The 25,401-nt window shown below is 48.2% G+C and overlaps 1 protein-coding gene across 2 annotated transcripts in view; it reads left to right on the top strand.

Annotated features, from left to right (window-relative positions):
* Positions 1 to 25,401, top strand: part of BCR (breakpoint cluster region) — a 128,471-nt gene that overhangs the window by 39,116 nt on the left and 63,954 nt on the right. For both annotated transcript variants that reach the window (XM_008574506.1, XM_008574505.1), the window contains exon 2: positions 19,183 to 19,364. In XM_008574506.1, coding sequence (XP_008572728.1) covers positions 19,183 to 19,364 — 182 coding nt within the window. The remainder of the gene's footprint in view (positions 1 to 19,182; positions 19,365 to 25,401) is intronic.

Here is a 25,401-nt window from a genome sequence, read left to right as displayed (position 1 = left end):
TACCAGACCGGGACCGGCAACGGGATCGCAACCCTCGGCGTTGCGCCCGCACCTCGCTCAGCCAGTGAGTGGGAACCTGTCTGTATGTGGGATCCGAACCCTCGGCGGGAGCGCCGCCACGCTCCCAAGCGGCGCACTGTAGCAGTGCGCCACCGGGCTGGCCCGAAGTTAGATCTTTTGACCTTGTCGCACAGATCCATGAGTTTCTATTCCATTTTTCTGCACTTTTTTCTCTGCCTTGTTTAGATTGGATAATTTTCATTGATCTAGCTTTAAGTTCACTAACTTCATTGTCATCTTCATTCTGCTGTTGAACACCCCCTCCAAGTAATTTTTTATTTTTTGGTTCTAAAATTTCTCTTTGGTTCTTTTTTATAGCTCCTACCTCTTTGCTGAGAACATCTGTCTTTCCATTTGTTTCACAAGACTTTGCCTTTACTTCTTGGAACATGGTTATAATTGCTGTTTTAAAGTATTATTCTGATAATTCAAACATTTGTGTCATCTTGGGGTTGACATTAGTTGATTGCCTTTTCCATTGACAATTGTTTAAGTTGCCTGGTTCTTTGTTAAATATTTTTGGATTGTATCCCAGACATTTTGAATATTACATTGAGAACTCTGGGTCCTATTTCAGTGTTCTGGAGATGTTGATTGCCTTGTTTAAACAGGCAGTCAACCCAGTTAGATTCAGACCACACATCCTGGCCCACTTTCTGTGTTCTGTGGTTCCAGCATTCACCCTGCTGTGTACCGCCCAGGGGTCAGTCTGAAACCTGGGCACTGGCATGTGCTGTATATAGTTAAGTTCCCAATCCTGTGCTGTGCTGATTCCAAGTGATTTTGCACATGTGCAACCTCGGGGTGAGTGCAGGGATTCATGTGTATCTATGATCTCTCCTCTCAGTGATGTTCCCTATACTATCTGCTTCCCCAAGTGTCCTGACTGGAAACCTAGGGCTCTAGCCTCACCATGTTGTGGCCAGAGTTCCACCCTGAGGGTCCACTACTACTGTGCCAGTGAAGGGGGCTCTGCTTCTTTGGTGGCAGTCACCTAGAGCAGAGTGTAGAGTTCACAGAGCTACACCTCACAGGGACCTCTGATGCCACATCCACATCCACATCCACATCCATGGGGAGGGGAACAGACATCTGGGTTTTTGGTGATGGTCACCTGGAGCAAGCTGAGGAAAGTCAAAGAGTTCAGTACCGTCTCCCCACTTCCTGATCTTTTGGCTAGAGAGTAGGCTTTTCTGTTTGTTTCTTTCCTGTCTGTGCCTATTAGTGGTTTTGGGCTGCTTCTCTAGTGCCCAGACTGGGATATATAGGAGGCAAAAAAAAAAAAAGAAACCCCAAAATCAAAAAAACCAGAGAAGTCACTGCTAGAGTGTCCCTCAAGTCCTGAGATCTCTGCCTAGACCTCCTGCTCATATCTACCTTTCAGAGTCCCATGGTAGCTGTTTCCTCCAGAACTTTTAGTTAGTGGGAAAGGATGGAGAGTATGCTTTTTTCATCTTGCCTAGAACTGGAAGTTCGACCTTGTACCTTTAAATGTCCTTCTTTCCACCTGTAGTGGTGTTTCCTGGGATGGACCACTATCCTTAGACAGCATTCTGAGGGTGGTGGTCTGTGTGGTCACCTCAGCCTCCTGCAGTAATTTTCCTGTTGTCCCTCTCAAAACCCCTAAGGCTGGGCCAAGCTGAATCTCACAATGTAGATTCAGGCCTCCCTGCTGGTCTTCCTGGTCTTCCTCCTGACCCTGACCTGCTGGAGTGGCTTCCTGGAGTGGCTTCTAGTTTGTGATGCAGAAGCTTCTGTCTTTGCCTCCTGCTGGTTTATTCAAAGAGTGTCCTGTGCTTCACCCGATGCCTGGTCTGCTCCAGACCCTTTTCTCGATTTCAATTGCTGGTCTTTGGTTAGGTACAGCCTTCTGCACGTTAATTGAAGATCTTGCCCACATTTCCATAGAGAGAGACTTCAGGCCACAAGCGCATGGAGATCTTTGGAAACATCGGTGATTCTTGGCCAAAGGATCCCAGGAATGACCTCCCCTCCTGCCTGTTCTGCATACCAGGCCTGCCTTCCCACCAGCCCACTCCCCAGACCCCCATCCAGCTGTCACTTCCTAAGCACTCATTCTGTGCAGTTGTTTTGCACACATAGTGTTCCTTTAGGGAATGCACCCCCTTTGTGGTATGGGGTTCCTGCTTCTCTGTGGTGGAGGCCACAGGTGCAGTGGCAAGCATAGCATCTGGGACCTTCTGACGGGCATGAGTTGTTCCCTCACCATGCACTGGCTGCAGTGCATCAGGCGAGTTGTGGCTCCTCTCTGTCTGTTTTCCCCTTGGTCAAATGAGAGTAAGTGTAGAAACCTACTAGGGCTGTGCTGGGGTTAGCAGTAACAGCCCGGCATGTGGTAGGTGCTCAGGAAATGGAAACTGCCCTTATTTTCTGATGTGAAAGGAGGGATTTTGCTTCTGAGATGATTCCCCTGGTCTCCTGCTGCATAGGGACACCTCATGCTGAGGCTGACCTAGCTCTGCTCTGCCTGCCACCAAGAACACTCCTCCCCCTTCCTCCTGCTTGTGCAGAGCTGATGTGAAATCCAGCAGGAATGTGCAGTGCATCCTTCCCTGGATACTTGGGCACCATCTGGCCAGGCTCATGGAGCAAATGGGCCTTGAGTTATGTCCCCACCCTTGCGCAATCCTACCCTTATGCCCATTTTCAGAGGGAGAATCTGACTCCTGCTTAGAGCTGCAGGTTGGGGGTGGAGTCCCTGACAAGTCTTTGGGGTCTTCCTGTTCTCCTTCTCGGCCCTTCCCTAGGTCCTGCCTTGCCTGCCCCCTTGCTTGGGCTCCCTTGGTCCTGCCTTGTCTTGTCCCCTCCAGCCTCCTGGCCCAGGGGCTCACTCTCGACATAGTAACTCATACTTTAACATTATTCCCTAATTGTATGTTGCTTTCTCACCTCCACAACAGTTGGAAGCCAGGAGACCCAGTGCTCGGCCAAGGACAGGACCTGCTGGTTTCCAAGCTCTTGGCCCAGCTGGGATGACAGAACCCCCAGCCCCTGAGTGCCTCTGGGTGGGCACCATCCTGATGCTGTGCTGTGCCAAGCACAGTGCCTGGCACCTCGTGGGGACTCAGGACATGTCAGCTAATGAGCTGGGCCCTCTTTTCATTGATGAGAAGCCTAGGACCCAGAAAGATTAAGTAACATGCCAAGGTGACCCAGCTGGGCAGTGGTGGGGCTGGGTTTGAGCCAAGGTCTGTGCTGCCTGCTTTGTGAATCCTGCTGCTTGGGAGCCAGCAGCTAGGGAGCAGCCAGCGTGGGGGTGGCCAAGGGCATGCCAGAGGGGGTGCCTGGCCCTCTGTAGTTGTGTGTACACGTGGGAGGGTTGGGACAGGACCAAAGACACCAACCACCCTTTACCTGCCCAGCACTTTATGGGGCTCCCCACCTGGAAAGGCAGGAGGGACAGACAGGGCATAACAAGGATCCCAGCTCTGCCACCTTCTAGCTCTGTGTCCATTCCTGTGAATTCATCAGCGAGCCCACCTGCTGTGCCCATGGCACAGGTGGCTCCACAAAGTGAGATGGCTGGACAAGAGGGACTGAGTGTGCTGCTGCGTCACACAGATGTAGAGAGGCCTTTTAACAAACCATCTGCAGCATAGATCAGAAGATCCAATGAGCTGTGTGGCCAGGCTGTGGAGCTTGTGTTCTGTGTCAGTTTGGTGAAGACAAGCAGGAGTTGCCAGCCTGAGAAGCTGTGTTAGGCTGCCTTTGATGGATGCACATGCCACGTGCACATGCACATGCGTGTACACACCACACACACACATTCACATTCACTGTATCACACATACATACACATGCGGAAACACATGCCATACCGAGACACTTCTCTTTGACATGGGGGGTAAAGGCAAGGGAAGAAAAGCTACTCAGATGGTTTCAGCCTGGACTTGGGTCCAGAGCCTCAGATAGAAGTAACTTTCTAAATAATTGGGATCCTGTGGAAATTCTTCCTCCCCTCTGAGGCTCCTCTGCACCTGTCATTGTCTCCTGGGACCCCTTGACGTCTCCAAGCGAGCCCCATGCAGAGCAGGGCATCTGCATCAGTGCCTCCCGTGGGGTCTCATGCCCGCCTGTGGCTCCTGCCTCCACTTGAATGCTCAGTTCTTGGATGGAGCTTCCCGTGCACCCTGTGCAGACTCTGGGTCCTGGCAGCATCTCTACACTGCCCCCACCGGCCCTTCTCCCAGTGGAAGCAGCCTGTGGCGCTTCTCTGCCCAGTGGTGACAGGCTGTTCTTGTTTAGAAACAGAAAAGACATTATCACTGCCTTTTTGCTTTCTTATTTTTTCCCCTTTCCCCAAACATGAGGCTCGTGTTCAATGGTGAGTGTGAAGTGCCTGGCTCCGTGTGTGCATGTGGTGGCTCCATCCCTCAGTGTCCTCCCGACCTTCAGAAGAGTGTGGTGACCTCACCTGCCTCAGGAAGCACACCAGCCTGGGGGCTAAGAAAAATCAGGCTTCCAGCTGGGGTCCATGAGCAGAGCATTGGATGTGGGAGGCTCTCCCGGTGGTCACTGACCAAAAATATCCCTTTCAGTTTTTGTGACTCAGAAATAAGCTCAACCCATACACCTGCAGATGGGCCAAGACCTGGGCCAGGTCTTGCAGAGGGCATCAGCTATGGTGTGTGTGCATGTTTTCTTTGTGCCAGCGTTTTTACAGAGGTCCATGCGCAGCTGGAGTCTCCAGAGACTGTGAATGGAAATTTTATGATGTGTCTTCTCAGCTACAAATGGAGGAAGGTTGCCTTTACGTCTGGTGTTTTCTGGCACCCCTGAGTGTTTGGTCTGTGTCTTCTTCCAGCTCAGCTGCCATGACCTCCGTCTGGGCTGAGTCTCGGGTCGGTGGTTATGAGTGTGTGGTTTGTTTACTTGGTTTATTTCTTTAGATCTGGGCCCCAGGTTAGCACCGTGCATTGAGTAAGTTTGTGTTCTACAAATGATCCCTGAGTCCTGCATGGTCAGCAGCCTAGAGAATGGACTTGGGTCCATCCTAAGGAACTTAAGAGAAGTTATGAGGGAATGGGCTTCTGGACATGGGCTGTGCTGTAGGTGGAATGTCACAAAGGATCTCTCACATAGTGAGTAGGAGAAATCTGGGAGAATGTCCCCCTGGCTGAGAGGAAGAGGAGTCAGGTTAAGTCACAGCAGGGACAGGGTTGTTAGAGCAGCAGGTCGTGAAGAATTGGTAGGACTCAGAGACCCTGGGAGGCCTTCGGATAGGGAGAATGTGAGCCAAAGCCCAGGATGGAGTACCCAGGGGCCCCATCTGGTCAGGCTGCAACATACACAAGGGGGACCCTAGGAGCTAAACTTGCAAAGGGAGAAAGGATGATGGTGGTCGGCATGAACACTGGGCTCCTAGTTGTGGACCCTAATGAGATGTGTGTGTGCCAGAACAGTGGGGCCAGGCACCCAGGCAGCTCAAAGCCTGTGAGGATGGTGGGAGGGGCCGAGGGTGTGTGGACAGAGCCTGCCCCCTGCTGGGACGGCACATTGGCCAAGGTCAGTGGCTCATTTCCTGGCTCTGCAGCTGCCAGTTGCCCCCAGTGCTCTTGGTTTTTTAGCTACAGAGATGCTGAAAACCAGAGGAGGCTCGAGATGAGGACCCAGTTCCCATTCCATGTCCTGTGGCTTCTCTCTGGTCTGAATTCCCCAAAAACAATTGTGTGACTGCCCTGCCCTCTGGGGTGGAGTCCTGGGTGGAAAGCGTGTCCAGCTGGGTCTGTGTAAAACTGCCTCATATTAACTTCCCCACAGGGCAGTGAGGACGTAAATGTCCAGGCCTGTGGGTTCTGAGGCATAACGTGGGGCTGCAGAGAGGAAGGGACATGTTTATGTCACGGGTGAGTCATAGAAACTACGGAAACTTGGAATATGAGTGTGAGTGTATCAGATTTTTCGGGGAGGGGTGTCCTAGTCCTTTTGGGCTGTAACACAAATAACATAAAGTGGATGATTTAAACAACACACATTTATTTCTCACATTTCTGGAAGCTGGAAGTCCAAGATTAGGACAACAGCAGACCCAGTGCCCGGGGAGGGCCCACTTCCTGGTTCATAGATGGCATCTTCTTGCTGTGTCTTTACATGGCCAAAGGGATGAGGGAGCTCTCTAGGGGCTCAGAGGGCACTAATTCCATTCACAAGGGCTTCACCCTCATGACCTCATCACCTCCCAAAGTCCCCACTTCCTAACACTATCATATTGGGGATTAGGTTTCAACATATGAATTTTGAGCAAACGTTCAGTTTGCTCAGATGCAAGGGGCATCTCAGAGTGCTCACGTGAATGCTGAGAGGCCTTGCCCATGAGGCTGACTCCCCTGGCACTGGTGGGGCTGGTGGCCAGAGGCCTGGCTGGTCACCCAGCTCTGAGGCCCTCTGGTGCCATCATTCTGCACGGTAGCCAGCTCAAGTGCCTTCCAGGTCTTTTCTGTCCCCTGGAGAAGAGTTGTTCTCTGGAGACAGGTTCCTTGAGCCCCTGGCATCTGGTTCCATGTGACTCTGAGCATGTCACGGCTGTCTCCTCCTGATGCACCCTCATCACTACCCTGCAGCACGGGGCGTGTATCTAATCAGCGCCGGGAACTAGGGGATGCTTGTCTGCGCCTCTGCTGCATCATTGACTCATGCAGCCTCTTTGAAAGTGGCTCCTCAGCTGTGAGAAGGCTGGTGGTCTGTGGTGATCTGGATCCAGCCAGCTATAGACCATCCCAAACTTCTGAATGTCCCAGGCTTTTCTGGTGACAGTCCGTCCCTTCCAGCCATAGCAGAGCTCACCTCAGGCAGGGTTTAGGAGAGAAGAGGACAACAAGCACCTGTACAGCCAAGACACTAAGCACTTCATGGGGAGGATCTATGTGGGCAGAGCTAACAGCCTGGGCAGAAGTGGGTCTGGGTTCCCTTCATGAGGACCAAGAGGGGACTGATACCTGTTAGATGCCTGCTGTGTGCCACATGCTGGCCTGAGTGTTGGATCTGACTGTTGCCACTGCTCTCCTTTGCGGGAGGCTGGCAGTACCTGCTCTGGAGGTAAGGAGGCTGGGATGGCCACCATAGGCAGTGGGCTGGAGTCCAACTCGTCAGTGAGGAACAGGAATCGGCTGTGGAGGCCAGAGTGTTGGGAATGGTGACCCGATTGAGCCAAGCTGTTATTCTACCACCTGGGGATTTTCTGGGAGAAGCACCAGGATCAGAGCCAGTATCAGTTAACTCTGAGAGCCCTCCCAGTTGCTTTGTCTCCCCTGGGATCACAGAGTTCTTGAGGGAAGGACTACTTCCTGGTGTGCATCCATGTGACAGGCTCAGGGCCACCTGCACTGTAGTGACATGGTCCCTGCTGCTTCTCTCTGTGAGTTGAACCTCTGGAGGGCTGTCTTTTCCCCGAAGGTGCTTTCAGATTAGAACATACCCTGATCTTCATCAGGGCTTAGGACCTACTTACCTGCCTGGGCCAGCCAGTGGCTGAGTTGGAGCCCTGAGTGGGTGTATGGCGGCTGTGCCTGTGAATTCTGTCTCCTCCTATGGGCCCCCAGGGAAGCAGGATGGGAGCTGGCCTGGTTCCCATGCTTGGCTGACTGACCAGGGAGTAACAGGTGGGGCCTGGACCAGGTTGTGACACCCACAGTGACAACTGGGATTATCACCATGGGTGGTAATTCCCTCATGACAGTTTTGAGTTTCAGGTCAAGAGCTAGGTCCTCTGTCTCCTCTTGCATCTGGACAGAGAGAATCTCACCAGCTGGTTTTCTGGCTCGTTCTGCAGTTGTTTTCAGAGGCCTCTGCTGAAACCAAGGTCTGTGGCCTGCAGAGTCTGAGTCCCCAAGGGACTGAGGAAAGCTTTGCTCTGGGTGGATTCTTGCTGTAGAAGAAAAGTGCAGAAACACCTCACTTCTGGGAAAATGCAGGCCAGCTCTGGGCCTCCGAGATGGGCAGAGTGGAGGCCGGCATTCAGAGACCTGGCCGGCCTTTGCGCTGAACCAGATTGCCATGCAAGGGTCACTTCTGACCTGTGGCAGCCTGAGACCTGACAGGTGCCACGGGCCTTGTGGACGTGTGGGCCCTGCCACATTCCCAAAGTGGAGCCCTCAGCCTCAGGCAGAAGTAATAGAGCAATGTGAACTCCAGAAGTCCGCAAGAGAAGATCATGTGATTTTTCTGGAAAGGAGCTAAACAGTGCCGATAAATATTGCAGATTTGACCACATGAGTAGCCGAGGCTTCCAGTAATTACAATAAGTGATGCTTGTGCTTCTGGACGCTTCCTCCCTCAGGCAGGGGAGTGGTGGCCTGCTGGTCACCCCCATGTGGGTAAGTGGGGAGTGTCATTATCCCCATTTCATTGGTGGGAACTGGAGAGATAAAAAGAGCCAAGGAGGGCCCTGGAAATCCCGAGCTGAGAGATCCTGGCTCAGCTCATTTGTTGTCTCTTTTTTAGGAGGATGATTGAGGTAGGCCGTAGAGGTTGGGCAGGGAGGCCGAGAACAAAGAGAATTAGATGTCTTCTTCCAAATACTTAAGAATGGGAGAGTTCCTGACTAAGTAATCCATGTTTACAGATTTTCCAGGAGAAAATCCATTTGTGCCTCTACTTCGACATCTTGCCACCTCCCAGTCTGTTCCTCGGCTTTTTAACATCTGCCCACATCTGATACATCTCACGTATCTCACATTCTGGTGCAAAATACAGAATATCACCCTCCACCCCCACCCTCTCCCCCAGTTCACCCCAGGATTCCTGAAGTTGGGGATCCAGCCCAGGATGTGACTAAATCCTCTGAACCTCCTGGAGGTGACCTTGGCGGGACACCTGCCTGGGTGAATCCCACTTTTTAGCTGTGGGGCTCAGGGCATGTTGTTTACAGTTCACAGCCATCAGCTTTCATCTGTAAAACAAGGTACTGTTGGCTCCCTTGCAGAGTGTGAGGACTTGAGGCAGTGCTCCTGGCCTGTGCCAAGGGTTGTGTGTTGTCCCCTGATGACCTCAGGGCCCTGACTCAGGCTGGCATGCTGGGCACCTTCCCCTCTGTGCATCTACAACCCAGTGAACCTTCCAGGAGGACTAGGATGGGGTGAGATTTGCAGACCAGCCTCCAGGACTGACCCAGAGCTACACCTCTCAAAGGCAGGTAGGCACACGGGTGCTTCTGGTGGAGGGTGTCCAGCTATCCACTGGCCTGTTTCCTTCGCTCCTCCCACAGAAACGACCTGGGCCTTGGAATTGGGGAGGGCCCAGTGGGGCTCACAGGCACCTCAAGGCACCACCTCTCTTCATAATTCCAAATTGAAACTCCGTACCCATTAAACAATAACTCCTCATTTTACCCTCCACCTGCTCCTGGCAACCACCATTCTGCTTTCTGTCTCTACGAATTTGACTCCTCTAGGAACCTCAAAGAAGTGAAATCATATGGTATTTGACTGTTTGTGACTGGCTTATTTTATTTAGCGTAATATCCTCTAGGTTTGTCCAAGTTGTAGCCTGGGTCAGACTTTCCTCCATTTTTGATACTCATTTCCCATTGCATATATGTGCCACGTTCTGGCTATCTATTCACCTGCGAATGATCACTTAGGTTGCTGCCCGCTTTGGCTGTTGTGAACGGTGCTGCTATGAATATGGGGGGACACGCACCTCCTTTCCTAACCATCTCTAGGCTTCTTTCAGGAGGAGCAGTGCCGAGGCATGGGGAAAGCAAGTTGCTCCTGCTGCCCTCCAGGCTCACTACATGGGTGTCTGCCTATGGCTGGGCCCTGGCCTGGGCTCGGCCTGGTGACTCAGCCAGGGGCAGTCCCTCCTGTGTTTTTTCTCTCTCACCCTCCATGTTTCCTCTTCAGGATGGGAATGAGTGGGAAGGGAAGACCCACAGGTGTGCAGTGACCTTGGCCAGGGTCCTGGCTGTGCACCTTTGCCAGCATTGAGGGACCCCGCAATCACCTTCAGGCCTGGCTTCCCACACTGCTCCCAGACCCCAGTCCTGCCCTCTGTGCGATACTTTCTTGAGGGGCACTGCCTCCTCCACTGCCCTGCCCCCTCCTGCGCTCTTCCCAGGGACTCTTCTGGCCAGTTTCCTGCTGCCAAGTCTGCACCTCAGATGCAGAAACTCAGCGTCCATTCGGCTCTTCCTCCTCTCTCTGTCTTTGTCCCCACAGCCAGGACCTTGTGTACTCTCTGTTCAGTGTCCCCAGGGTCCATTTTTCCACCAACACCAGGCCCATATGGAGAGACCATTATAGAAGCTTCTGACCAGTCCCCACCTCCAGCATGACACCCAGACATGTAGCCAGAATATCACCTGCCCTTCTCTGTCCCCTGGGCCCCCCTCTTGTTCCAGACCTTGGTGGCCTGACACCTCCTAAATCCATCCCCGAGTCCTTGGCCTGCAGCCCAAGCTCCCTTCCTGCCTCTTCTCTTATTCCCAGCCCGCCTTCCTGCACTTGTAAGCCCCAGGGGGCCCCCCTGTTGAGTAGTCCTGGCTCTCCCCTTTGCAGAGGGGCTGCAAAGATGACCCCGTAAAGCCCTTCCAGACCTCCTCCAGGGGCTGATTCCTGAGGTACCCACATCCAGGCCATGGGCGGCATTTGTCTTAGTGTCCTGTGGCTATCATAACAAATGACAACAAACTCAGTGACTTGCAACAACAGAAATTTATTCTCTCACAGTTTTGCAGGCAGAAGTCCAAAATCAAGGTGCGGGCCAGCCATACTCTCTCTGGAGGCCCTCAGGGAGGATCCTTTCTTGCCTCTTCCAGCGACTGGTGTCCCTACATGTCCCCTAGGTGCTCCTTGGTTTGTGGCAGCATCACTCCAGTCTTTGCCTCTTTCTTCACTTGGTCTTCTCCTCAGTGTCTGTGTCTTCCCCTCTTTTGTCTCTTATAACAACACTTGTCATTGAATTTAGGGTTTATTGGTGTGATGTTGTGACAGAACAAGAAATATGTATATTTGGCCTTCTTCCTGGCTCCTGGCACAGAGCTTCTAAACCCTGTATAATTTCCTGATTGATAGGGGTGATACGAGCATCTTTTATTTGTAACAAGCCCCTTTCAACCAGACCCTTGCTATTGAGGTGGATCTTTGTGGGTTCCCAGGTAGGTTCAGAATGGGGTTGCTTGCCAGAGGAGCCAACCTTATAATTAGAGGGTTGGACCCCAGCCCCTGAGCTCTGGGAGGAGGGAAGGGCTGAGAATTGAGTTGATCACCAATGATTTAATCAACCGTGCCTATGTAATGGAACCTCCATAAAAACACTAAACAATGAGATTCAGAGAGCTTCCAGGTTGGTGAACACATGGAGGTATTGAGAGCTTGGTGCACCCGGAGAGGGTGTGGATGCTCCTCCCCCCCACCCCGTACCTTGCCCCATGCTTCTCTTCCATTTGGTTGTTCATGGTAAATGTAAGTAAAGGGCTTTCCCGAGTTCTGTGAGCATTCTAGTAAATTATCGAAACTGGGGAGAGGTTGTGGGAACCCCCCAGCTTTATAGCCGATCGGTCAGAAGGACAGGTGTGCCAGACTTGTGATTGGCATCTGAAGTGGGGGGGTGGTCTTGTCAAAAAGAGCCCTTGACTTGTGGGGTATGACGTTTACCCAGGTAGTTAGTGTCAGAACGGAGTTAAATAGTAGGACATACAATTGCTGTCTGGAGAGTTGGAGAATTGCTTGGTGAAAGGAGTGACATATTTGGTGTCAGGAGTGTTCTGTGGGAAAACACATCATTGTAGTAGTAATTGGACACTCCAGGGTGATCTCATCTCAAGGTGAGGACACAGATTACCTTTTGGGAGCCACCATTCAACCCACGACAGTGTTTGCTTCTCACCTTTGTGTTCTGGCAGGGGAGCCAGTGTCTGCCTCCCTTGTGCCTCCCTGAGGTCTTGGCTTTGTGGTCATTTTCTCAGGTCCCTGCTGCCCTACCTGGGCCATCCTCCTCGCTCCTGCACCTGCTCTGGTACTGGCTCCCTCTCTTGGTGGCCTTGTCGTGGCTGCTGTGATGCACGGGTCATGTGACTCCTGGGATTTCCCTGGCTCCTGAGGGCAGGGGCCAGCTCTGTGGTGCTCACCGTCAGTACCCACACAGTGCCCGAGTGTATTAGGGGCACCATGCTTCTTGGCTGAGTGTTAGGTGCTCACTAAGTATGTTTGTCTGGAGCTAAACTGTCAGGGCCTCCAAGAAATCTTTCTAAACCCTGTTGTAAAATGTCAAGGTGGTGCTAAAGAGTAATAATTATCTCATCCCATGGCCCAGGGCTGCTGCCTCTTCCTGGCTGGAACCCCAGCTTGAGCCTGCCTCACCCTAGCACCAGACAATCCCAGCCTGAGGCCCAGGGCATCAAATTATCTTTCCCTCCTCGAGTGTCTGGGAGCTTTAGTCATAGGGGGCTACTTGTAAACTGAAGAAGATCCTTTAACAACGTCTGGATGATGATGGGAAGGAGGGTTCTCATCTGCCCACACAGGGGGCACATTCAGCTTAGAGGAGAGAGCCTATCTTTAGTGACAAAACTCACCAGCAAAGTTGGTCTTCTGGTGATTCAGAGTCTTCAACCAGCTCGAATCCAGATGCCAAGTGAGCAGAGCCTGGTTGTATTGGTTGGCCTATCTCCTCCAGGAAAGCTGAGTGCTGGAAATGTCTGCTCCTTGTTAGGGCATCTAGGGCTGACTGGATCAAGTCATCAGCTATGAGTGGGGCATCCCAAGCCCTCCCTGACTGGCGTTTTCCTGCCTGTCCTGGGAGACTTGGCTACCCTCAGGGCTTTCTGTGGCACATGCTGATTCATGACTGTGACCTCTTAGTGCCCAGGCAGCCAGAGCTTTTGTTCTTGGGTGCTTGCCTGGTGATGTCACTGTTAGGGTTGCAGCATGAGGACTGAGAGGCCTCACAATCCTGGGGTGTCTCTGTGCCTCTCCTTCTACCACAGAACCGAGGGCTCTGATGACAGGCCTCTTGCCAGGATACAATGGCTAACTGGATGGGGGACGTCTCATTTGTAAAGAATTTTGTCCCATTTGGTTTAGCTGCAATTAGGGCTGGCAGCCTGGCAGAAGAGAAGAAAGTAGAAAAACCACCAAAACCAACCATATATCTCAGAACGTACAGCGACCACTCACTACCCATGGGTGGCTTGGGTCTGTGGTACCAGGCAGTACTGATGTCCGTCTGGAATGATACTCTCAGCCTTCAGGAAACAGCTGGATTATGTTCCAAGTTTTCTGTTAGAGAGAAAAACAGGTTAGCTTATTTTTTTTGATCAAGGCAAAAGTCATATAACATAAAATTTATCATTTTAAAGTGAACAATTCAGTGGCTTTTAGTACTTTTACAATGTTGTACAACCAGCACCTCTTTTTTTTTTTTTTTTTTGTCAGCTGGCTGGTATGGGGATGTGAACTCATGACCTTAGTGTCACCAGCACCATGCTCTCCCAAGAGCACTAACTGGCCAGGCATTACCACTTCTATTTAGTACCAAGACATTTTCATCACCCCAAAAGCAAATCTCATACCCATTAAACAGTCACTCATTTGCTTTCTGTCTCTATGGATTTATCTATATGTGGACATTTCATACAAATGGAATCATACAATATGTGGTCCTTTGTGACTGGCTTATTTCACTGAGCATAATGTTTTCAAGGTTTATCCATGTTGTAGCATGTGACAGAATTTCCTTTTTAAGGCTGACAGATATTCCATTTTATGAATATGTCACCTTTTGTTTATCTATTCATCTGTTGATGGACATTTGGGCTGTTTCTGCCCTTTGGCTGTTGTGAATAATGCTGCTGTGAAAGTTGTGGTACAGGTTTCTGTTTGAACACCAGTTTTCAGCTCTTTTGATTATACACCTATAAGGGCACTTGCTAGCTCATGCAGTTATCAGTGCCACCTTTTAGAAATGTCTTCTCTTTAGAATGTATTTGGAAAGCGACCCAGTAGGCAGGTCACACACAGGTGGACCCAGGCACAGTCAAGCTCTACCTATTTGTTGCTCTGAGACTTTCTCTTTTCTGAAAAATGGCAACCTGGAAGTTCACGTGCACCAAGGTGCACATTCAAGATGACAGGTGTGGGTTTTCAGTACCATGCATAGTCCAGAGGAAGTGCCTGGCCAAGGATAGCAGGTATTTTTTGTGCTGCTGCTTCAAAGATTTGCATCTTTTCTATTGCTTGAGGAACTTCTCTTCCTGAAGCACCACAGGTATTCCCTGACTGTACATGAGGTTCTGCTACATAATAAAGGAACCAGCCTCAGACTCCGAGCTCGCAGAATCCATGGCCCATAACGAGGGTAGAGACTGCTCAGGGAGCACAGGGTAGTCGGAAGAAGGCTGGAGCTGTCGATAAGCATGGGGTCCAGAGCCGGCTCCAACCCATGGACTCTGCAGGTCCTTTGGTCAGACCTTGACCTCTCTGTCCCAGCCACATTTTTCTGAGCCTCTCCAGGAGGGACGATGCCTACCTGGCAGGATCTCCCAAAGGATGTGAGCTTCTGCCTGTAAATTAACCAGCACTGTGCTGCCATGGCTTGCCTGGAACCCAGCAGAGGGTGCAGGACCAAAAAGAGGGCAGGAACCAGGAAAGGGGGCTGCTGTGGACGTGACAGGGAGGAGGCCCAGTGCCCGTCTCTGTGGCCAAGCCACAAGATGTTTGATCTGCTGTTACCTTTGTAAATAAATACAGCCCAGCCTTGCTGCCAGTGTAAACAGGGATGGGAGACCACACTGCCAATGATCTCTCTGCAGGATTGAGTTCCTGCCTCTCCCACTTGACTTCCTCCCAGTGTCCCTTCTCCCTTTGTCTTGACCTCACTACGTGTAGATCAGAGAATTGATCCCCTGTCTCTTTCCTGCTATACCATAGTCTGTTCTGGGAGGGGAGCGCCAAGAGCATGACCTTGGTTCCTCCTGAGGGCTTGCTCCCATCTCATCCTCTGGCACACTGACCAGAGGGTGGGACAGAAGCAGGGGTTCCTGGAGTCCTGCACCTCTGGTGGCAGCAAGGCCACTGAAGGAGGATCTGGAGACCCTCCATGCACATCTGGTCCAAGAGAGCCTCCCCTGCTTGGCTGCTCCTGGGAGTTGTGGGCCCAGCAGTCTGGACTCAGTTCTGCATTTCCTAGAGCCTTCTATTCCACTCTTTGTCTCTATGAATTTGACTACTCTAGGTACCTCATATGAATGGAATCATACATTTGTCCTTTTGCAACTGGCTTTTTTCACCTACAATGTCTTCAGGTTTCATCCATGTTGTAGCATATGTCAGAATTTTCTTCCTTTTTAAGGCTGAGTAATATTCCTTTTGTTTATCCATCCATCCATCTGCTGATGGACACTGGGTTGTCTCCACCTCCTGGCAGTTGTGAATAATGCTGTTATAAACATGGGTATGCAAATATCTCAAGTCTCTCTTTTCAGTTCTTTTGGGTATGTACGTAGGAATGGAATTGCTGGATCATATGGTAATTCTGTTTAATTTTTTGAAGGATTTGTTTGTTTTTGTTCTTTTTCTATTTGATAAAAGAATTTTTTTTTTTTTTTTTTTTTTAAACCATTGGTCCTTGAGGCTCAAGACAGGGAATGTGACCTGGGCAGGAGTTATTCTTCCGGCATTTTTTCCCCCCCGTCAGAGAATAGATTTGCAGAGTGCTGGGGTTGGGCTGCTAAGCAAACTTTCCAAGAGAGGAAGAAGTTTCACATTTCACTGGGCACATTCCTTTTCCACACTAAGCCAGTGGCTGTCTGCAGTGCTGTGGGCTGGAATTGGCCTTGGCCCACCCACACCCCCAACTCCTAGGCTGGCTAGTGGTTCAGCTGAGCAGCGGTGGGATCCCAAGCCCCCACCTTCAACTTCATAGCATTTAGTTTCTGCCTTGGGTAGAGCTTTGCAGGAAGAATCAAGCCGATGTGACCATTGGTTCCCCAGCCCTGCCAAAGTTGAGGAGACCCAGAGAGGTTTTTCTACTGGCGTTCCTAGTGGAGGGGCAGAGAGCAAGGCCCCCCAGTTGGCTCTGCTTCTTGAGAGATGGCAGCATTCAAAATCCCCAAAGAATGTGTTTTATGTGCAAGAGGAGGGGGCCTTTATGATTTGGGGACCTCAGATATGAAAGACTACAATGTGGGAAGTCTCAGTTCATGTGTACTGGTTAGAACAGGGGATGAGGACATTGAGGGGCTTTCCTCCCCTGCCTCCATCACATTTGTACTTGAGCAGACTGGAGCAATCAGCACGAGAGGCAGCATGTCTGGATTAGAGGGATCTGGGTGGGCTGGAACAGTGAGCTGAAGCCCTCAGATGGAATGTGATGGGGATAAACGGGCCATCCGGAATCCAGACTTAAAAACATCAGCTACACAGATGTTAGTGTGGATCTGTGCAGAATGGAGAAATGGCTGGGTATGCGGTTACCTGGGAGCCTCATAAATACCCAGTGGAGTCTGGCTGTGAAACCTGGTCCCTCAGTCTCACCTGGTGGAGGTGAAGTGTCTACATCAAAGTCGATGGCCTTTCTCAATATTGTTGGCAAGCCCTCTCCGGGCACTTGATTCTCACATAAGGTTTTAGCCTGGACATTGCTAAACTAGCAGGTTGTTTCACAGACGCAGAATCTTGCAGTTCCTCTGGAGTGAGCCCTGGGACACTCAGTCTGACCCAGAGGTTCTTACTGGGTTGATTACCTTCCTGGTGTTGATTTGACCTTGCATGTGACTCAGTGTATCATGGGTGTGGAAATCAGGTGGCAGCACTCAGGTAAAAGGTGTATTTCAGGTGATGAAGAATATGTTGACTTCTTAAAAGATTGTCATTAGAAAAAAAGCAAATCCATTTAAAGATTCTTAGAGAGACCATCTAGTGGACGTTGACAATTCTGAACTAATGTGAAAGCCAGGTCCAGAGGGGCAGGGTAAGGAAGTTGTTGAAGGAGGTGGGTTAGGAAGTTGGGGGTAATGGCAGGGCCTTCCTCAAATAGTGACAGTAACATTTTAGAGCTGTTGGGTCTTTATTGATTGTCTAGTTCACATGCCTAATTTTAAAGTCAAGGAAACTGAGTCATGGACATTTCAGCAACCTGCATTGACTCACACAGATAGGTAGCAACAGGGGAGGACCAGATCCTCATTTCTAAGAAATTCACATCATAACTCTTAATCTCCCACTCAAAGGCCAGTAGAGCTGAACATCAATAACCTACATAGTGATCGTGGCACCTGGAGCCCTCAATGTCCTCTGGATTAAGGGGACCGGGGTCCTCAGAACAGCTTGTGGAAAGTCTCTGTAGGATCTCCCAGCTCTTGGTTTCCCCCGTCCCAGCTACTGCTCTCAACCCAGAACTATCCTCTTGCTGGGATCCTCTTGTGGACATACACAGAGGCAGAACCCGGCTTAGCCTTAGCAATCAGCGGCTATGTGTGGACACTGGGGACACGTTGTGGGTCAGTGTGGCAACCAGCACAATGCCAGACATTGGATCTGGGTAGCTCATTGGGTCTTAGCCCTGTTTGCCTGCTAGAATCCCCTGGAAGCCTTTCCAACTACCAGGGCCCTGACTGCTCCCAAAGCTTCAGATTTGGTTGGTCTGTGTTGGGCTCAGCTCCCCAGATAGTGTTTTGAAAGATCCCCAGATGATGTTGACATGCAGCCAAGGCTGGGGACACCTGTTAGAGTCCTGCTAGGACACAGGTGGAGAACCCAGGAGTGGCAGAGACGTGCAAGGAAGTTGGGACTTCAGCCATCTGTGGGCACCTGCAGCTGAGGGCAGGTCTTAGTCTGCTGTGAGCCTTCAGTCACTCTGGCTACACAGCTCCTCCTGGCTGCCCATGTGGAAGGAATTGAAAACAGTCTCCCTTCAGTACTGCTGGATGGGCTCTGGAAGCCCAAGGGCAGCACTGTGCCCACCTGGCCTTGGTGTGTTCGGTGGTGGAAGCTGTTGTAAACTAGTGAATGAATGCCAAGGCCACCTGTGATGGTAACTCTTGGGCAAGGCGGCCTTGAGTCATCGTGAAAATGAAGTGACCCAGTCGAGGTAACCTTTCACAAATCCCATGGGCCATGAAGGTGTCCTTTGGGAGGAGTGGAGAAGGAACCCTCATGTGAGACATGGAGTAGGTAGGGCCCTGTGGGTTGATGTCTATAGTGAGGGGTCCACTCAATTAGAAAACTCAGACTGGAAATGGGCCATAGAGGAGCTCCAGATGACCAAGCATTTGGAAGGACATGCTAGGCCTTGTCATTCAGCCTGGGAGGAAGTGGATGATGGTCTTCAAGTGCCTTTTGAAGGAATGCGTTACTCTCTGTAACTAGGTAGTTCCAAAGGGCAGGGAGCTTCTTGTAGGATAAGCCACTCTCTGTCCTCATGGGAGTAACTCAGATTTGCGTTAAGGTGGCCTGAGATTTTGGCAGATCAGCTGGGAGGTGGGCTCTGAGTCAGCCAGAGGGTGTGCTGGTGGGGAAAGAGCTGCAGCCCCAGTTTCCTGGGCTGGGACTGGCAGAACATGGTGGGACTCACTGCTCATGGCCAGTACTTGCACCCAGCTGACATGCCGGCCTGTGCTCCTTGCTCCATCAAATCCCCACAGGCAGGTGTACAAGGACCATCCCTCAAAAGATGCTAATGGTTGGAGTACATTTTTTTATAAGAGCCCAGGCCCCCCGTACGGGAAAAACTGACTGTGTTTCTCTATACTCACACACAACATAGAATGCTTCTACAACCACATGTTGTGGGGGTGGTTCCCACACCACGCAGTTCTTCTGTTCTCTGCTGGATGTCCTACAACTTTAATTCCATTCTGACATTATCTATCAGAGTTAGCGTCAGGTCCCCTATCTCGAGGGCAGACGTTCCCCAAACAGCATTGGAAAGCCCAGTCTTGTGTTGTCTGGGAGTGAGCTGCCCTTCATCCCCTTCTCACTCTTGTGGTCTTTGGCTAGCTGGTTATTAAAGTGACATCATACTTGAGGTCCCTGTGAGATGCCATGGGTGACAGAGACAGTGTTAGCCTGGGTGCTTGCTTGGACAGGTGGAGTGTGGATGCTCCTGGCAGACAGCCCTTGGCCCCCTTCTCTGTCTGTAACACAGGCTGCTTCTTTGCACACACAGACGCCTCATTCGGAACACCACCTGGGTATGGCTGTGCCACAGACCGTGCTGAGGAGCAGCGTCGGCACCAGGATGGACTGCCCTACATTGATGACTCACCCTCCTCCTCCCCCCACCTTAGCAGCAAGGGCAGGAGCAACCGGGATGGACTGGCCTCGGGAACATTGGAGTCCACCAAAGCGGTGAGTCCCCAGAGTGTACCTGCCTTCCCTCATGGGCAGGTGGGCTGACCAGGTGTGAGAGGGGATGGGAGATTGAGCTCGGGCCAGCTGTTGTCATCCTGGAAGCTCCCTGAAGTGCAGCCACTTGCTCAGGGGCCCCAGCAAGTAGGTGATAGAGCAGCCAACAGTTTGAAAATAGGGAGAATCACTTCCTTCCTCATCCTACATCTGGAATACAGACATAACTTGCTAGATGCATTGAGAAAGTGTAACCAAACCAAGTGGGGTTCATTTGTCTGTACGCAATGGAAGCCAGTTACTGAAGCACCAGTTTCTGCAGGAGAGAAAACAAAGTTTATTCCCAAGGCAGCCATGAGAAAAGATGGGAGATATTGTATCTCAGATCTGTCTTGCCCATGGTGGGAAAGATGGTATCTTTATGGGGAAGTGGTCGGGTGGGGCAAGGATTTGCACAGGTACAAGTCTTCTGCGTGTCTCTTGCAGGTTCAGAAAATGGCAGGACCTGGAAGCAGAGTTTTTGGACATTTGTGCAGGCTCAGTAGAGAGGTCTGTGTGTTCAGCCAGCCTACTTCAGTTTGTGTTGGGCCAAACTAACTCCAGCAATCCTGAAAACACCCTTAGGCATATAAGTCATGACTTCTGTGCCAGAGGCATTATCTTAAAAGGCATATAGGATCAAGAAACAGAATGAGAGGTTAGTTATAGAATTCTGCTGAAAGAACTAGCAGTTTAAACAGGGAATAAATTTTAACTGAAAGCCGTGGTTACAATCCCCCCTATTTTTTTAATCATGAGGGTTTCTGGACAGTGACCACTCTAGCTAGTTCCTGCTGACTATATGTGTAGATTAGGGCTTGAGGAAGAAATTGTTTAACTCCCAATTGGAACTATTCCCTGGTACCTGGCTTGGCAGGTGTATTTTGTATAACTAGTATGTTCTCTTCTTAACTATTTTGGTGTACTATTCGATGGCATGTTTATCAGATATTGTAAGATGGGTCTAGCACTTTGGAGAACCTAAGAAAATAACACTGAAAACCAGTCTCCCATTCCTGGGAATACATCAGTCCAATTAAACAGTTGTGTCTCATTCTAGAAGGTGGTATTGCAGATAGGTTCTCAAAGCTGGACCTCTATACATGCTGTATGCAAACACATCCTTAGTATGAGGCATTTCTATAGAAACAGAAGGAAAACAGCGCTGGCTGGTTAGAGTATGGTGTTGTAACTAACACAGAGGTCAAGGGTTCGGATCCCTGTACTGGCAAGTTGCCAAAAAGAAAAAGAACAAAAAAAGAAACAGAAGGAAAACAAAGATTAATGTCTGGAGCAGATTATAAGCTAGTCTCTGAGTCTGGAGTCTCTGAAGCATCTTCAGTTGGAGTGGACTGACAGTGGCAATCTGACAAATTTTTTTGGATTACAGTTTGTGTATACAGAGCTGTGGTGATTTATCTTCAGGGTCAAGTTGACTTGCTTTAACCTGTAGGGCCTTAAGAAAAAACAGCTTTAGTTTTTGGTGATTTCTAGTCAGAAAGGCGAGAGAAAAACTGAAGTCTGGAAAGTCACATCCAGATATTGGAAGAAATTAAAACTCAGGATTCAGTCCGATTATGAAAATTCAAAAACCATGTATAAAGCTAGAATCTAATAACAGGCATACTATAGTTTTCTTCTTTTTTTTTGTCTTTTGTCTTTTTCCGTGTCCGGCAACGGATCGCAACCCTCAGTGTTGCCTCCGTACCGGACCGGGGACCGGCAACGGAATCGCAACCCTCGGCGGCCTCCAGCGCCTCGCTCAGCCAGTGAGCGGGAACCGGTCTGTATGTGGGATCCGAACCCTCGGGCGGGAGCGCCGCCGCACTTCCCAAGCGGCGCACTTATCCAGTGCGCCACCGGGCCGGCCCTATAGTTTTCTTCTGAAGCATAATTTCTCCCTCTCTAGTCCCCCTTTTTTATTAAAGATATTTATTATAAGATTAATTCATTTGCAAAATAAGTTTAGTTTCTGGCCTGATTTTTTACATAAAGTACATTAAGAATAGTGATTTATTCTATAGGCTCATTTTAAATTGGCTATGTTGGGAATTTTTATAAGGGGTCTCAGATTAAACCTTAAAAGCCTCTTGAGGCTTAGGAAGACAGTTCAAAGATTTGACTCATTCTCAGACAATCTGTATGAATTGGGTGAATTCCTTCCTCTTGGAGGCTCCTGGGCCTGTCGGAAAGTGACATTCTTTACTTACCTCAATGCCAGCAACCTTGTAAATACATAAGCAAGATACCAGGCCAGTCTTTTGGCTTCATAAAGTCAGTCTTAGTCCCTCAAAGCTGTCTGGTCATATCTGAAAATATGACATTCCAATCACAGCCTTGATAAAATAACCAATGTCTCCAATTTTGTCCTGTTACAAAAGAAAACAAATTCATATTGAATTTGTACAAACAACTATATTGGCATAAAATAAGAATACTCATGAATAGTTTTAAAATCCTGGAGGGGTGAAGCAGAGAGAAAAGTAAATGTTTCAACTTCGCTTACAAAAGTATATATTACCAAATTTCTCAAAAAAATTCTTAAAATTTGGAAAACAAAACATAAGGAGAATTAGCAATTTTTTTTAAAGTCATTAAAAATATTTCAGTCCTTTATCAGTTCAGTCCCATGCAATTAATTCTTGTTCTTCTTGATGTTAGGTTAGCAATTTTATGAGTTGTTTTTCATTGGAATTTTGAAGTTTTTACCTGGTTCAGCTGAATAATCTCAGACATCAGCACAAGTCTGTATCTTAGAGCACCTGTCAGAGTCTTGAAATCCTTCATGAACCTCCTTAAAGAAATCACGCTTTAGGATTTGCAAAGAGCTTTCAGAAAGAGTATTTTGGTGACATGCAGCAATTTAAAATAATCAAAATTATGACTGATAGCATTTAAACCAGGACAAATCAGATCTCTGGGAACTTTATATAATTTTGGAACACATATTAGTAACATTCATTTAACTCAAAAAGGTCAACCATCATTTCTTGTTTTGATAATGTTTCTTACATAATTTAACCTATTAGATAAGCCCAGTTGGTTTTAATATCTCTCTTTTATAGGTCCTTTGAGAAGTTCCAGGGCCCTTAGAACATCTCAAACTTATTTTGAAAGACTTAATTTTTAGAATTTGATTTTGGTAAGTTTATCAGATAACAAGATTTAAAACACTTATTTAAGTAGGATCATAAATTATTATAAAATAAAACCAAAGTGACAAGAGACATTAAAGGCACAGAGCACAAGAAATTGCCTCGATAAAACATGGAATCTGTTTCCTAGGCCAGTTACCTAAAAGGTAAAGAAAAATCTCTCACAATTTTTATTAGGAGCAGGTAAGTGCTTTGAGAAAACCCTGTTGTTCCAACACAGAAGAGCAAACTCTAGCCTTGCATCAGTGTATTTTTGATATCAATGATCAATTTTTAGAAGAACTTGTAGGGCCGACCCCGTGGCTTGCTCAGGAGAGTGCAGCGCTGGGAGCAGTAGCGGCGCTCCCGCCGCGGGTTCGGATCCTATATGGGGATGGCCGGTTCGCTCACTGGCTGAGCGCGGTGCGGGCAACACCAAGCCAAGGGTTCCGATCCCCTACCGGTCACAAACACACACACACACACACACACACACACACAAAATAAGAACTTGTAAATTTCCTTCCAATTTTAGCCAACTTGATCACACAAAATTCCTTTTACAAGCATTTTACCTTAGGATGACGATTTACTTTTCTCTTTTCTTTTCATTTTGACTACACAAAGTTCTCTCAAAGGAAAAATTACTCTCAGTTTTCTTTACCAAAAATAAATTTTCATACTCACAACCTTTTTGCATATCTCCTACTTACTGGTTCCTTCCTGCTTGTTTCTATTTTCTTTCTAAATTGTTATTTTGAAACAATCTTTAAATAACCTCTGAATTAGACAAAATTGCTCCTTGTTAACAAAAATATATTCTCATGTCTTTTTACAATTTTTCACTGAAAACACACTTTCTTTGTACACTTTGCATTCAGAATTGTTTCCTAGTTTTAGTAGTTTTAATTACGTATATTAATTAGAATTTTTAACTCTCAGTAACCTTAAATTTGTGAAAACCTAGGAAATAATCCTACATTTTATGACCTACATTTTATAATTTCAGAAACATGTACTTTTTCATAGAACAATTTTTTTGTTGACTGACAGACCCAAATATATAGCATATTTATACTATATAAAAACAATATATCAATGTATATAAATGTAAAGTTGTTTAATAACTAATGTTTTAGTATTTTAACTTATTTAAAAATGACCCAGACATTTAATGATCTTCTGTTATTTAATTTCACCTTAAAGTTTCAAGTTGACAAAAGACTTTTTAAAACTATGAAGAGTTTATTTGCAAATATTTATGCCTAATTTACTTATTTTTAATAATCTTACTTGAACTGTTCATGAAAATAAAGCTGGTCCTTTACATTATTATTTTATTCTATTGAAAAAAGCAAAACCAAGCTAAACCTGCATCAACCAGTCTTAACCAATGCCTTTGAGATACTGGACACAGGTACCTTCCTTAGTATGTCCCTCTGGTCATCCTGGGTCCACCGAGCACCCAGGGGGGCCATGAAGGGCAGGGCCTGCTTGGATTTACATACCAGGTGCAGAGCCCAAGACAGAGAGCACAGCTGTGAAGACGATGCCTAGAGAATATAGCTCCTCCTAGCAGGACAATATTGGGCTTGGCTTTGTCCTGCAGCTGGTGGTCCATGTACTGTGGACACATGTCTCCAGGCCTCATCATGGCCATCTATCTAGATTGCAGAATTCAGAGGCTTACAACCAAAGACATAATTTCACAACAAGGCTTTGGGGGAAGCATAGCAGCCAGTTCTCACAGCTTCCAGTTCACAAATTAAGCCAATATCAAAAATAACACAAAAGCAAGTTTTATGACCTTAAGACGTCTAGTAGAACCTGTTTGACTAATTTGCTTAGGCAAATGTCTAAATGAAATTCTGAAAACATTTTTATTTTATTTTACCAACAATTTTTAAAACTAGCTTTATTTGCCAGTGACTACTAAAGTTACATGAACTTAAAAGCATTTACACTTATTGATTTAATTTATGAGTATGCATAATTTATAAGCCAACATGGTACCATGTAGACACAACATACAGATTACACATGTATACATACGAACAGAAGCAAAGATCTTATAGCTCTCATTTAAATCTTGGTTATGAGATAGATACAATATAAAACTCACTAATTTAAAAAGGCCGGTTGTATTCAAATTGTCTCTATAACAGGAACAAGTTAAAGTTTATTTGCCCCATCTAAAGCAAAGTAGCAAATTTACGTAAGAATATTAAGACAAAATAAAATCATAGAAGTTCACCACAAGACTTTACAAGGAGATAATTCATTAATGAATAGGGAATCTTTTCATAGTTACCTATAAGACAGAGGTTTAAGATGAGAGCTCTCAAATTTTTTTTCTTTTCTTTTTTATTTTTTGGTGGCTGGCCATATGGAGATCCAAACCCTTGACCTTGGTGTTACAAGGCTGCACTCCATCTGAGCTAACTGGCCAGCCCCAAGTTTTTTTTGGTCGAGGGACAGCTGGCGGGTCTGGGGATCCAAGCTCTTGACCTCCGTGTTACCAGGCAGCGCTATAACCAACTGAGCTAACCAGCCAGCCAAAAGGTTTTCTTTTGAACATAGACAATTCAAAGGATTCTTCATCTGGGCAGGGATGATTCAGGATCCTCATCGGTGTGCTGATTTCAATAGCACAAAAATACCAAAAGTTTACCAGGGTTGCTGCACCTCAGACTAGTCATACAAATCTTTCTCTCATTAATCAAAATTTTGGGGCCGGCCCCGTGGCGCACTTGGGAGAGTGCAGTGCTGGGAGCTCAGCGTCCCTCCCGCCATGGGTTCAGATCCAGTATAGGAATGGCCAGATGCGCTCACTGGTTGAGCGAGGTGCGGGCAACACCAAGCCAAGA

Source organism: Galeopterus variegatus, unplaced genomic scaffold (assembly GCF_000696425.1).
Source record: "Galeopterus variegatus unplaced genomic scaffold, G_variegatus-3.0.2 Scaffold1054, whole genome shotgun sequence".
Taxonomy (NCBI): Eukaryota; Metazoa; Chordata; class Mammalia; order Dermoptera; family Cynocephalidae; genus Galeopterus; species Galeopterus variegatus.
Note: the sequence above shows the minus strand (reverse complement) of the source record. Positions and strands in the feature narration are given on the sequence as shown.